Source organism: Schistocerca cancellata, chromosome 3 (assembly GCF_023864275.1).
Source record: "Schistocerca cancellata isolate TAMUIC-IGC-003103 chromosome 3, iqSchCanc2.1, whole genome shotgun sequence".
Classification (NCBI taxonomy): domain Eukaryota; kingdom Metazoa; phylum Arthropoda; class Insecta; order Orthoptera; family Acrididae; genus Schistocerca; species Schistocerca cancellata.
This window is the reverse complement of record NC_064628.1, coordinates 682,380,053-682,393,190: the sequence shown is the minus strand read 5'-3', so window position 1 is coordinate 682,393,190 and position 13,138 is coordinate 682,380,053. Positions and strand designations below refer to the sequence as shown.

The 13,138-nt window shown below is 38.0% G+C and overlaps 1 protein-coding gene across 5 annotated transcripts in view; it reads right to left on the bottom strand.

The window, feature by feature from the left end:
- Positions 1–3,631: 3,631 nt before the first annotated feature.
- The window catches only part of LOC126175661 (dnaJ homolog subfamily B member 6-like), a 333,822-nt gene continuing 324,315 nt past the window's right edge, over positions 3,632–13,138 (bottom strand). For all 5 annotated transcript variants that reach the window (XM_049922569.1, XM_049922570.1, XM_049922568.1 and 2 more), the window contains 2 exons: positions 8,158–8,416; positions 3,632–5,328 (listed from right to left, as the gene is read on the bottom strand). In XM_049922569.1, the coding sequence (XP_049778526.1) occupies positions 5,229–5,328; positions 8,158–8,416 (359 nt within the window). In that variant the 3' untranslated portion in view covers positions 3,632–5,228. The remainder of the gene's footprint in view (positions 5,329–8,157; positions 8,417–13,138) is intronic.

Genomic DNA, 13,138 nt, shown 5'->3' with positions numbered 1-13,138 from the left:
AAATAGGAGTAATCTGCCGAATTACAGACCCGTATCACCAACGGCGATATGCAGTAGGATTTTGGAACATGTACTGTGCACGAACATTATGAATTACCGTGAAGGAAATGATTTATTGACAAATAGCCAACATGGATTCAGAAAACATCATTCTGGTGAAATACAACTAGCTCTTTATTCTACATCTACATGGTCACTCTGCAATTCACACTTAAGTCCTGGTCTGCAGTTCACACTTAAGTGCCTGGCAGAGCATTCATCGAACCATTTTAATACTACTACTCAACCATTCCACTCTCGAATGGCGCTTGCGAAAAAGGCACGCCTAAATCTTTCCGTTCGAGCTCTGATTTCTGTTATTTTATTATGATGATCATTTCTCTCTACGTAGGTGGGTGTCAACAAAATATTTTCGCATTCGGAAGAGAAAGCTGGTGATTGAAATTTTGTAAATAGATCTCGCTGCAAAGAAAACTGCCTTTGTTTCAATGACTGCCACCCCAACTCACGTATTATATCTGTGACACACTCACCCCTATTGCGCGATAACACAAAACAAGCTGCCCTTCTTTGCACTTTTTCGGTATCCTCTGTCAATCCTACCTGGTAAGGATCCCACACTGTGCAGCAATATTCCAGCAGAGGACAAGTGTAATGTAGGCTGTCTTTTTAATGGTTTTCGCATCTTCTAAGTGTTCTGCCAACAGAGCGCAGTCTTTGTTTCACCTTCCCCACAATATTATCTGTGTGGTCTTTCCAATTTAAGTTGCTCGTAATTGTAATTCCTAGGTATTTAGTCGAATTGACAGCCCTTAGATTTGTGCGATTTATCGTATACCCAAAATTTATCTAATTTCTTTTAGTACCTATGTGGATGACCTCTCACATTTCTTGTTTTGTGCCAATTGCCATTTTTCACACCATACAGAAATTCTTTCTTGATCATTTTGTAATTTGAATTTGATCATCTGTTGATTTTACTAGACGATAAATTACAGCATGATCTGCAAACAATCTTAGGGGGCTACTCAGATTATCACCTAGATCATTTATGTGAATCAGTAACAGCAGAGGGCCTATGACACTATGTTGAGAAACACCAGATATCACTTCTGTTCTTCTCGATGATTTACCGTCCATCCCTACGAACTGTGACCTCTCTGAGAAGAAATCACAAATCGAGTCACACAACCGAGACGATACTCCATATGCATGCAATTTGATAAATAGTTGCTTATGAGGAACAGAATTCTAGGAATATGCAATTGATCTGAGATCCCTTGTTGACAGCACTCATTACTTCATGGGAATAGAGCTAGCTGTGTTACACAAGAATGATATTTTCTGAATCCGTGTTCGTTATGTATCAATAAGTCATTTTCTTCAAGGTGATTCATAATGTTTGAATATAGTATATGTTAGAAAATGCTACTGCAAATCGAGGTCAGTGATATGGGTCTGTAATTCAATGGGTTACTCCTATTTCTTTTCTTGAATATTGGTGTGACCTGTGCTACTTTCCAGTCTTTAGGAACAGACCTTTCGTCAAGTGAGTGGTTGTGTCTGTATACTCTGAAAGGAACCCGATTGGTACACCATCTGGACCAGAAGACATGCCTTTCTTAAGTGATTTGAGCTGTTTCGCAACACCTAAGATATCTACTTTTATGTCACTCGTGCTAACAGCTGTCCTGGTTTCGAATTCTGGAATATTTACTTCATTTTCTTTCATGAAGGAATTACAGAAAACTGTATTTAGTAACTCCACTTTAGTGGCACCATCATCGGTAACATTTCCATCGCTATCGCGCAGTGACGGTATCAACAGTTTTTCGACACTGGTGTACTTTACATGTGACCAGAATCTCTTTGGGTTTTCTACCATATTTTGAGACAATGTTTCATTGTGGAACCTACTGAAATTCTCGCAAACTGTTGAGTGGTATTGACAGGGGACATCAACTTGATTCCTTATTTCTAGATTTCCATAAGGCTTTTGACATTGTTCTTCACAAGACACTTCCAATTAAATTGCATGCCTATGGAGTACCATCTCAGAAGTGTGACTGGATTCGCGATTTCCTGTCAGAAAGGTTAAACTTCTTAATAACTGACAGAAAGTCATTGAGTAAAACCAAAGTAATACATGGCATTCCCCAAGGAAATGCTGTAGAGCCTCTGCTGTTTCTGATCGACATAAACAATTTAGGAGACAATCTAAGCAGTCCTCAGATTGTCTGCAGATGATGTGTTATTTACTGTCATATAAAGCCATCAGATGATCAAAACTGAATTGCAGAATGATTTAGACAAGACACCTGTATGGCGCAGGAGGTGGCAATTGACTAAATCGTGTGCTCATCTACATGAGCACTAAAGAAGAACCTACTAAATTTCAGTTACATGATAAATCACACAAATCTGAAGGCTGTTGGGACTACAGTTACGAACAACTTAAATTGGATCGATCACACAGATAATGTTGTGGGGAAAGCAAACCAAAGACTGCGATTTTTTGGCAGAACACTTAGAAAATGGAACAGATTTACCAAAGAGACCACTTACATTTGGTGTGTTCGCCCTCTTCTGTAGTACTGCTGTGCAATGTGGGATTCACATCAGGTAGTATTGACAGAGGACATTGAGACAGCTCAAAGAATGACGACCTCATGAAACTAATCACGAACTTTCTCCTCAGAGTGAGAAAATATTCTGTTCGCACCCACCTATATAGTGAGAAGTAATCATCATATAAAATAAGAGACCAGAGTAGTTTAAAGTTGGTTCGGTTCAATGAACCCTCTGCCAGGCACTGAACTACCAATTGCAGAGTAACCCTGTGGATGCGAATGCTTTTCTGCTTTTATTCTTCCGCAATTCAATTCAAGCCATTTAAGCAAACTAACCTAGTTTAACCATGTCTGCGTATTCCGCAGGCTGCTGGTGGATTTCACATTGCAAATACTCTTTCCAATTACAAAATTTTGGATTTAAACTTACTATGAATGCCTGCCAGACATCAGACGATCTACTTGCAGCAGGAACTTAGAAAAAAAGACACACGAATTTGATTGTGATGACTAATAAGCATAGATATTTCAAAAACACGCACACACACCTTCCTTCCTGTCATGTTATTCTACATTGCCATTACGCACCATTTGTCGCCTTTTCTAACAGTAATTATGTATTAAGAAGCTAATGGCAATTCTAGTTTATCGATTACTCCTATTTGTTTCTGAGATTACAATTTCTTACCATTTTTCCACCCTGTTCAGGCAACATGGACAATCCAACCTTTGTAAAGTTCTATTAAAAGAAAATATAGGGCTGATCCTGTAATGTCAATCACAGTTTGTATGTCTGTGTAAAAAAGCAGAAATAATCTTTCACATTTATTCAGTATCTGTTGTGTGATCATTTACTATCTCAAAACAGCTCTCTGAATTTTCTTTACGAATCTGCAAGAATTGTAATGGGTGTTAACAACTTGGCTGTTAACAAAGAAGGAAACATTTTCCTAAACATTCTTACAATGGAGGGCACAGAGCCATTCTGTAATGTCTGTACTTTAAAAAAAATTGTCTGTAAAGATCCATTTAGTGCACAATTTTTGAAGAAAGGAGACTGGTATTGTTACTAAACATTGTTTATTTTTACTCTTACATAATACAACGCACAAAATTAAAAAGAAATATCGCCATCCACCTAAGCGTAGGGTAATGTTTCTACATTAAATATGACATTCACTCTGGCCAAGTTTCACCTTAAGTACTTAAAATTCATTTTACAAAATACAAAACACTATTCCTGGTTTCTCAGGAACTGCCTCTAGTAAACAATCAAAAAACAGGAACATTCTCTCTTAACTGAATAACGTTAATGAACTCAAACTATCACTCTCACAATTCATACTGCATTATAACTAAGATCATAATCATTAAATCACAGAGTGCAGAATTCAACAATTATGTTTAAGTAAGCCAGATGAAAATATCTTTAAGCTTCAATGAGTTAAATTAAGAAGTCTTTTGTTCACTGACAATATTACTTCATTCTTTCTTACTTCATGTACTGTCATTTGTGATCTCCAGTAAATCAATATGGCTCACATTTGCCTCAAAACATGAAGAGAAGCGGTGTAGTCCTCTCAGGAAGTCACTCAAAAATTGAGCAGTTGATCCTAAATTTAGAAAATGGCACAGATTGCAGAGGAATGTTGTATACGAAACACCCAATTATTTTAATACATTCTCAGACAACAAATGATATTTACAATGCTAATATGAATGCTGGCAGATTTTTATAATATTAAAACAGCTATCAGGCCATTTGCAAGAAACTATCAAGCAATGGCATCAGTGGGAGGAGAAGTGTAGTATGCACACAGATTACACAAATGTAGTACATCTAACATTTTATGAAACACTGATAAGTTCTTTACATAATAGCTATAATGCCAATCAACAGTGACAAGGATATGTAACAGCACACGAAATTATAATACAGTAACAACAACTTTAACAAGCTTGAGATAAGCCATTTTACATCCAAAATGTCGAACATTTTTTCTGTACATATTTAATCTAATCATAGTTCAGCCCACCTGTTCATGTCCTGTGAAGAATTTACTCGGCTACTTTCTTTCTTCTGGTGGTATTAGAATGTTGTGTGCTTGTTATATTCTGTGCCAGTTCACAATCACAAAGACAAGAATCAGTTTCAAGGCTTCTTTAATGTTACAATAATGATACCACTTATTTGAGAATCCACAGATTACAACAATAATTTATACAGTTTGTTCATAATAGCATATGTGCAAAACTACAACATGACTCAAGTGAACAAAAATTTTTATCGGTCATCAATTCTCTTTACTACTGATGAAACTTACCACTGAAGAGAGTTAGAAACAGTACGAAGATCATATACTTTTACACTACAGAAATGAATCAAAGGGGAAAATAATGGTAGACAGAAATACAATGCCACACATTTGCCTCAAGAATCCACAACATTAAGAGTCTGTTTAAAAGTGAGTTTGGAAACTCCAAAATGGCAAGTTTCATGTCAGTCACTTGTTTATTCAGAAATTGATGCGTAGATGGATAAGTATTTATTTCACATAAACTCATCAATAGTTCTATCTGTCTTATACCACCATCAAATAATTTTAACTTGTAAATTTATCAGTCCATCACATTTCACTTAGTTCAGGTTCCACCACTTCAACTCTGCGTGAGTGCCTGAGGAACACCGTTGACAGTCTTTGAAGTTAGGGTGTCATTTTCATACACCATGACAGTCTCTCTTCCATTTTCTACAATCCTAGAAGCAAAACAAAATTACCTGCATTTATGTGTTTATCATAAATTAATTAAATTGCAGTTGATGTAAATTATCATGTGTTAAATCGAATAATTAAGTCCAGAAACATTATGTGCAGCTACTTGAGAAAAAATAGCTATTTGAGATGTGAATAAAGGAACCTGGATCAAAGACTATCGCTGATACAACAAAGAACAGATTCAATTCTAAATAAATGGTAACTATGTTGTCTTCTGCATGGTAACACAAAGTTTCTTTTTATTAGACACTTTTGTTGAGTATAAACATTAAGCTAAACCTTGAGTAAATGTTCTGAAATGAACCTCAAGTTTTACTTCTTATTTGCACTGTGATTTTAAGTATTATAATTATCTTCTTCCCCTAAAAATAGGTTTTCTTAGTCTTCATCTCATTTAACTGAAAAGACACACACTTTTCCCGAATTCTGTTCTTTTGTTATATTTCATAAGTGGGACAAGACAATGTGATTGAAAGTGCTTTAAGATTTGTACTTCTTAATGTCTTCTTTTACCCTTGGAATGATGAATTACACAAACTTTTCTGATTGACAAAATACGTGTACTGATAGATATAAGGAATTTCTAGTAATTTAAAAACTTGTAAGACTTAACAATAACCTTTCAAAAATTTTCATGAAGACCTGAACACTAGGCTAGTTCACTGACAATATCTTCATGATCTGGACTCAGGACCAGGACACCCATCTTTGTTCCTTCACAACCTCAACACCTTCTCTCCCATCTGCTTGACGTAGTCCTCCTCAACCCAGTGTACCACCTTCCTAGATGCTACCGCCTCCTCTCCGATTATATTTATATGAATATGGTGTCGAAAGAACAGACACCATATCCATATAAATATATAGTTCTGACAATACCGGCCATGACCTCCTCCTCCTGTGCGGATGAACACATATTCCCCGAACTCTTACGGGACTTGGACAGCATGTCTTCCACGAGTAAGGAGTGTGTTGTGGTGGGACACTACAACTGTAGTGTGTGGACATACAAGTCTCGCGGGAGGTGCGCGCGATATAGTCCCTGCAGTCACACTATCCTCTGTGCCCTCAGTGGCTCAGACGGATAGAGCGTCTGCCATGTAAGCAGGAGATCCCGGGTTTGAGTTCCGGTCGGGGCACACATTTTCACCTGTCCCTGTTGATGTATATCAACGCCCGTGAGCAGTTGACGGTATTAATATGATTCGAATTCCTCTCTGATTGCTCCATCTGCACCTCTGGCCACATTAAGCCCACTGACAGTACCTGCATTTCGACAGCTATCATCCCTTTCACACCAAAAAACCTCTCCCATACAGCCCGGCCAGTTGGGGACTACATATCTGCAGTGACAATAACTCCTTTTCTCAGTATGCTGAAGGTCTCACCAAAGCCTTCATAGACAGGCACCACCCCCAGACCTAGTCAGCAAACAGATCTCTCATGCACTTATCCCACATACCCTGAATCCTTCCATCTGCCCCAAGAACCAGCCACGCAAGCAAGTGTCCCCCTTGTCACACAGTACCAGCCCGGGTTGGACCAGGGCTTTGATTACCTATTATCATGCCCTGAAGTGAGGGACATCCTACCCGAGATACCGCTCCTGAAGTGGTTTTCCGTTGCCTACCCATCCTCCACAACATCATCGTCCATCCCTATACCACTCCCAATCTCAACCCTTTGCCACAAGGATCACATCCCAAATTCAAGACCTGCCCAATCCACTCACCCAGCACTTCCATTTCCATTTCTGTCACAGGTTTACCCTACCCCATCAGGGACCGGGTCATCTGTGAAAGTGGCCATGTCATGTACCAGCTCAATCATAGCAGAGCTCTTTATTCTGGTATGACTACCAACCAGCTGGCCACCAGGATAAATTGCCACCACAAAACTGTGGCCAAGAACAAGGTAGATCACCCTGTGGCACGAGATGCATCTGAACATAAGAAACTGCTTCACTGCCGGAGCAATCCAGACCCTTCCCTCCACCATCAGCTTTACTGAACTGCGCAGCTCGGAGTTGTCATTACAATGCATTCTCTGCTCTCTTATTCATTTTGGGCTCAACCTACAGTAACACACTGTCGCAACACCCTCCACCCAACAGTTTCCAAACCCTCGTTATATCATCATCTCCTCACTCTCTTCTCCCACCTTGTTTATTTGCCACCCTCTGCCAATGCACCCACCCATTTTTCCCCACTCCTCTCAAAAGGAGCTCCTTTTTTCTGCACCTCCCTGCCCTACAACCTACGGACACTGCGCTTGCTGGTATTCTAATAGCTGCGCACTCTACCAGACAGTGTTCATTTCTCTCCCCACCCGCACACTACCATCCCTTCCCCTTCCCCACCCCCTCCAGGTTGCTGCTTGCATCTCACGCGATAGTTGCATTCCGGCCCGATATGCTGGAGTTGGCAGTCGTGTGCATGGGGTGTGCTTGCTTAAGTGTGTGAATGGTGTGTGCCTCTCTTGCTGATGAAGGCTGTGGCCGAAAGATTTATGTAAGTGTGTTTTCTTTATGGTAACTATCAGTCTGTTTTTCCCTAGATTATTGACACATCAGAATTAGATCTCTAAACAAAAATTTTCTAGTACCATTACTTTAATGGAAACTAAAGAAATTTACCTACGTGGGTTGCTCTCATGCTAATGAAATTTTTCAATTATCAGTGCTGCAGCATAAAGAAAAGACACTTCTTGTTATCTTCATAAAATAATTATTTTTATCCTCTATTGTTTTATCTAGATGTATGAATCCACTTTTGAGTACTGAAAGTGGTTTACATACACAATGCACTTACTTTTTAGTTGTTATCTTCTTGCCATTTATGAAGCGTGTGGAGGTAGATGTCCTTTTGACAGCAGCTCCACTGCCAGCCCCACCACCCATATTTGAACTGCTGAGTGATGTGAATGATGTAAAACCAGAATTTCCATCCATTCCAAAGAAATCATCTATCTGAAAGCCACCCAGCTGCAGTCCAAACGGGCTGAAGAAGCTCGAAGTTATGCTGTTGTTGCCACCATTGCGATTTCCTCTGCGTGTACCGTGGTCCATGCCTGCAGTTACACAATTCTAGCATTTAGAAGTGACAATCAAATATGCTATGCAGAGAATAACAAAAATACACCATCATGATCCTCCTAACTGAGGAACTTGGATCATTACCTGTTGCTATGAAAAGTATAAAGCATGTTGTTTTTATAATTTTCAGCGTGACTTAAGAATTTTATGAAGTAAAAAATTTCTTTAAGCGATAGATTAAGTTTATGATGGCTATTATGAATTCTCTATACTATCTAAAGCTCAAACGTCAGACTACTACTGCTTGTGCAAATGCAAAATGCCACATTTATAAGAATAAAGCTATAAAACCTCCAACAAAAAAACCTGAACGAGACAATGTTTTTAAACATGCTGAAGAAATTGTGTCTGTGGGCAATCATCATTTTAGGCTTTTATGTTGTTTGTTTCACGGAAATCTGTTCTCATTCTCCACCAGGGCGAGTTTAAAGCCCATGTGACATAAGCCGCACTTGGGGGCGCTAAGTTGGCAGGGCTTCCAGAGGCACTACAACTGTAACAATTCTACACACAAAGTATCACAATTAGTTGTGGCCACTTGGGGTGCTAAACTGAGAGGAGTGCCAGAGCAGCTGAAGTGCAAGACTGGTATACAGGGCAAACCACTATTAATAGCTAAAACTGGCACATGCAAAAGTGTGTAAGGGGAGAGGGTGGGGATAGGGGGCACAAAATGATTTGTCACTTTTGTGGAAAAATCTTCCCAAACCAGCCCTGTTCTCAACACTTGCAAACAGAAAATTTTTGTGGAAGCCACATACTGTTATTCCAAACATGGTGCTAATGGAAGTGACACACCTGTGCCTTTCTCCTGTTAATAGCATGATACTACTAATTACTGGATTAGTGGACAGGCAGAAGTGAAAATTAAGGAGATGTTAAGAACCTAGCCCGACAGGAAAGGTATTGCCTGTTGTACCACTTCTGAAGAATTCTATGCACATTTAAAAAAAAAAGAAGAAAAAAAATCAGATTACTTAACGCTACATACTGCTGGTTGGAGCATACATACTACCAATCTCTGGCATCACCTGCACTAGACACAGTACCCACTGAAATCCATGTTCACGTAAAATGTCACAGAAAACGTTTTATTTGATTTACTTGATTGGCTTTGCTTATCAGATGCAGGCCGCCTCAGATAGTCTTTTCCCCAATATCCTAGTGTGAAGTCATTAACAAATGAATTGACGAACTTAGTTCACAGAATTGTGCCTGCAAGATAAAGCTTTCCAACTGGCATGTAAATAAAAAGAAAAAGAAAGAGGCCAATGTAATTCCCAAAACTTCACTGAGCTCCACTTATGGAGATTGGGCAAATATTTTCATCAGAATTTTTCTTTAATACATTTCTGTCATACTCATCTGCCCCTAATTATCAATGTTTCCAAAGTACACAATGCTTGTGCTTTGATTAATGTGTGGTAGTTTGTTGGTTTTGCATTCAGAGATACTGAGTTGTTCTTGTTTTACTTCATTTAAGATTTAAGCCTGACAGACATTTTTCGCTGGATATCAACATTTATATATCTGTGACATTTTGTCAAACTGAATTACTATGGATTGTCCACCAAGGTAGAGTTTTTCTGCTAAGCGAGTCTCCAGTTATGAGATTTGGAGTCCAGTTTTGTCTGCAATTTCTTGAAGTTTTTCTCAGGAGTTCATCACTTTTCTATTTTGGAGAGGACTGCTACGTCATCTGTAAAGGCTCAGCACCACACAAGAAATTACATGTAGTCTGCCAATACATTTTTTCTTAGATCATAATTACTTTTTTCCAACAGACGTTCATCAGGATAGACTATACCCACATTTTTTGACCTTCCGTTTCATTATCAAAGGGTTCACAATTTTTAACTTCTGACATCATGATAGTTACTGTCTGTTTTACCTATTTTTTTACTTTACGACTTCTCTTCATGGCTCATGTGATGTTTAAAATATCTTTTAGGCCTGCTGAAAATTTAAAGAGCATGATGCATTTGTGTGTCACATATTATGAAAACCAGTATGCTGTGTTACAGAAAGAAGCTGTCCTCCCACTCCACAAGATAATTTTAATTTACTAATTAATGCTGTGGATGATCATTTTGTCCAGTAAGTGACATTTTGAAAATTTTAAGTCATCATTGTCAGGCAAGGTACCTATGCATAGAAGACGGAAAATGAACATAATAATAATAATAATAATAATAATAATAATATTATTTCTTTCTTTTCTCAGACGTTATGTCTGGTCAAAAATGGAAAGTGACACGGACCTTGATCAAGCATGACTTCCTTTTAACTGTACGGTATATGTTCTATTGCATTTAGGAACTTTCGGGTGATTGAACGTGTATCAATAATTACGGATTTCTGTAGTTGTTTATATAAGTTTGGATGTAGCTGTATTGCATTGATGTACTGGTGGATATTGTGTAGTATGACTCCTGTAGTTGATAGTATAATTGGTATAATATCAACTTTATCCTGATGCCACATGTCCTTGACTTCCTCAGCCAGTTGGATGTATTTTTCAATTTTTTCTCCTGTTTTCTTTTGTATATTTGTTGTATTGGGTATGGCTATTTCGATTAGTTGTGTTAATTTCTTCTTTTTATTGGTGAGTATGATGTCAGGTTTGTTATGTGGTGGTGTTTTATCTGTTATAATGGTTCTGTTCCAGTATAATTTGTATTCATCATTCTCCAGTACATTTTGTGGTGCATACTTGTATGTGGGAACGTGTTGTTTTGTAAGTTTATATTGTAAGGCAAGCTGTTGATGTATTATTTTTGCTACATTGTCATGTCTTCTGGGGTATTCCGTATTTGCTAGTGTTGTACATCCGCTTGTGATGTGACCTACTGTTTCTATTTGTTGTTTGCAAAGTCTGCATTTATCTGTTGTGGTATTGGGATCTTTACTAATATGCTTGCTGTAATATCTGGTGTTTATTGTTTGATCCTGTATTGCAATCATGAATCCTTCCATCTCACTGTATATATTGCCTTTCCTTAGCCATGTGTTGGATGCGTCTTGATCGATGTGTGGCTGTGTTAGATGATACGGGTGCTTGCCATGTAGTGTTTTCTTTTTCCAATTTACTTTCTTCGTATCTGTTGATGTTATGTGATCTAGAGGGTTGTAGAAGTGGTTATGAAATTGCAGTGGTGTAGCCGATGTATTTATATGAGTGATTGCTTTGTGTATTTTGCTAGTTTCTGCTCGTTCTAGAAAGAATTTTCTTAAATTGTCTACCTGTCCATAATGTAGGTTTTTTATGTCGATGAATCCCCTTCCTCCTTCCTTTCTGCTTAATGTGAATCTTTCTGTTGCTGAATGTATGTGATGTATTCTGTATTTGTGGCATTGTGATTGTGTAAGTGTATTGAGTGGTTCTAGGTCTGTGTTACTCCATTTCACAACTCCAAATATTGTATAGCGTAAGTATTTACAGCTTTTGTCTTGCTTCTTGCTGTCAATTCTGTTTTCAGTATTTTTGTTAGTGTTTGTCTATATTTTTCTTTTAGTTCTTCTTTAATATTTGTATTATCTATTCCTATTTTTTGCCTGTATCCTAGATATTTATAGGCATCTGTCTTTTCCATCGCTTCTATGCAGTCGCTGTGGTTATCCAATATGTAATATTCTTGTTTAGTGTGTTTTCCCTTGACTATGCTATTTTTCTTACATTTGTTTTTTCCAAAAGCCATATTTATATCATTGCTGAATACTTCTGTTATCGTTACTAATTGGTTGAGTTGTTGATTTGTTGCTGCCAGTATTTTGGGTCATCCATGTATAGCAAATGTGTGATTTTGTGTTGGTATGTTCCAGTAATATTGTATCCATAATTTGTATTATTTAGCATGTTGGACAGTGGGTTCAGAGCAAGGCAGAACCAGAAAGGACTTAATGAGTCTCCTTGGTATATTCCACGTTTAATCTGTATTGGCTTTGATGTGATATTATTTGAATTTGTTTGGATATTGAGTGTGGTTTTCCAATTTTTCATTACTATGTTTAGGAACTATGTCAATTTAGGATCTACCTTGTATATTTCCAATATTTGTAGTAACCATGAGTGGGGTACACTATCAAAAGCCCTTTGGTAATCAATGTATGCGTAGTGTAGTGACCTTTGTTTAGGTTTGGCTTCATATGTCACCTCTGCATCTATTATCAGTTGCTCTTTACATCCTCGTGCTCCTTTGCAACAGCCTTTTTGTTCTTTATTTATAATTTTGTTCTGTGTTGTATGTGTCATTAATTTCTGTGTAATTACTGAAGTTAATATTTTGTATATTGTTGGTAGGCATGTTATGGGGCGATATTTAGCTGGGTTTGCTGTGTCTGCTTGATCTTTAGGTTTCAGATAAGTTATTCCATGTGTAAGTGTATCAGGGAATGTGTATGGGTCTGCAATGTAACTGTTAAATAATTTAGTTAGATGTGAATGTGTTGAGGTGAACTTCTTTAGCCAGAAATTTGCTATTTTATCTTTTCCAGGGGCTTTCCAATTGTGAGTAGAATTAATTGCTCGGGTGACTTCATGTTGCAAAATTATCACTTCAGGCATCTGCGGTATCATCTTGTATGTGTCTGTTTCTGCTTGTATCCACCGTGCATGCCTGTTATGTTGTACCGGGTTTGACCATATGTTGCTCCAGAAGTGTTCCATGTCTGTCATGTTTGGTGGATTGTCTATTTTA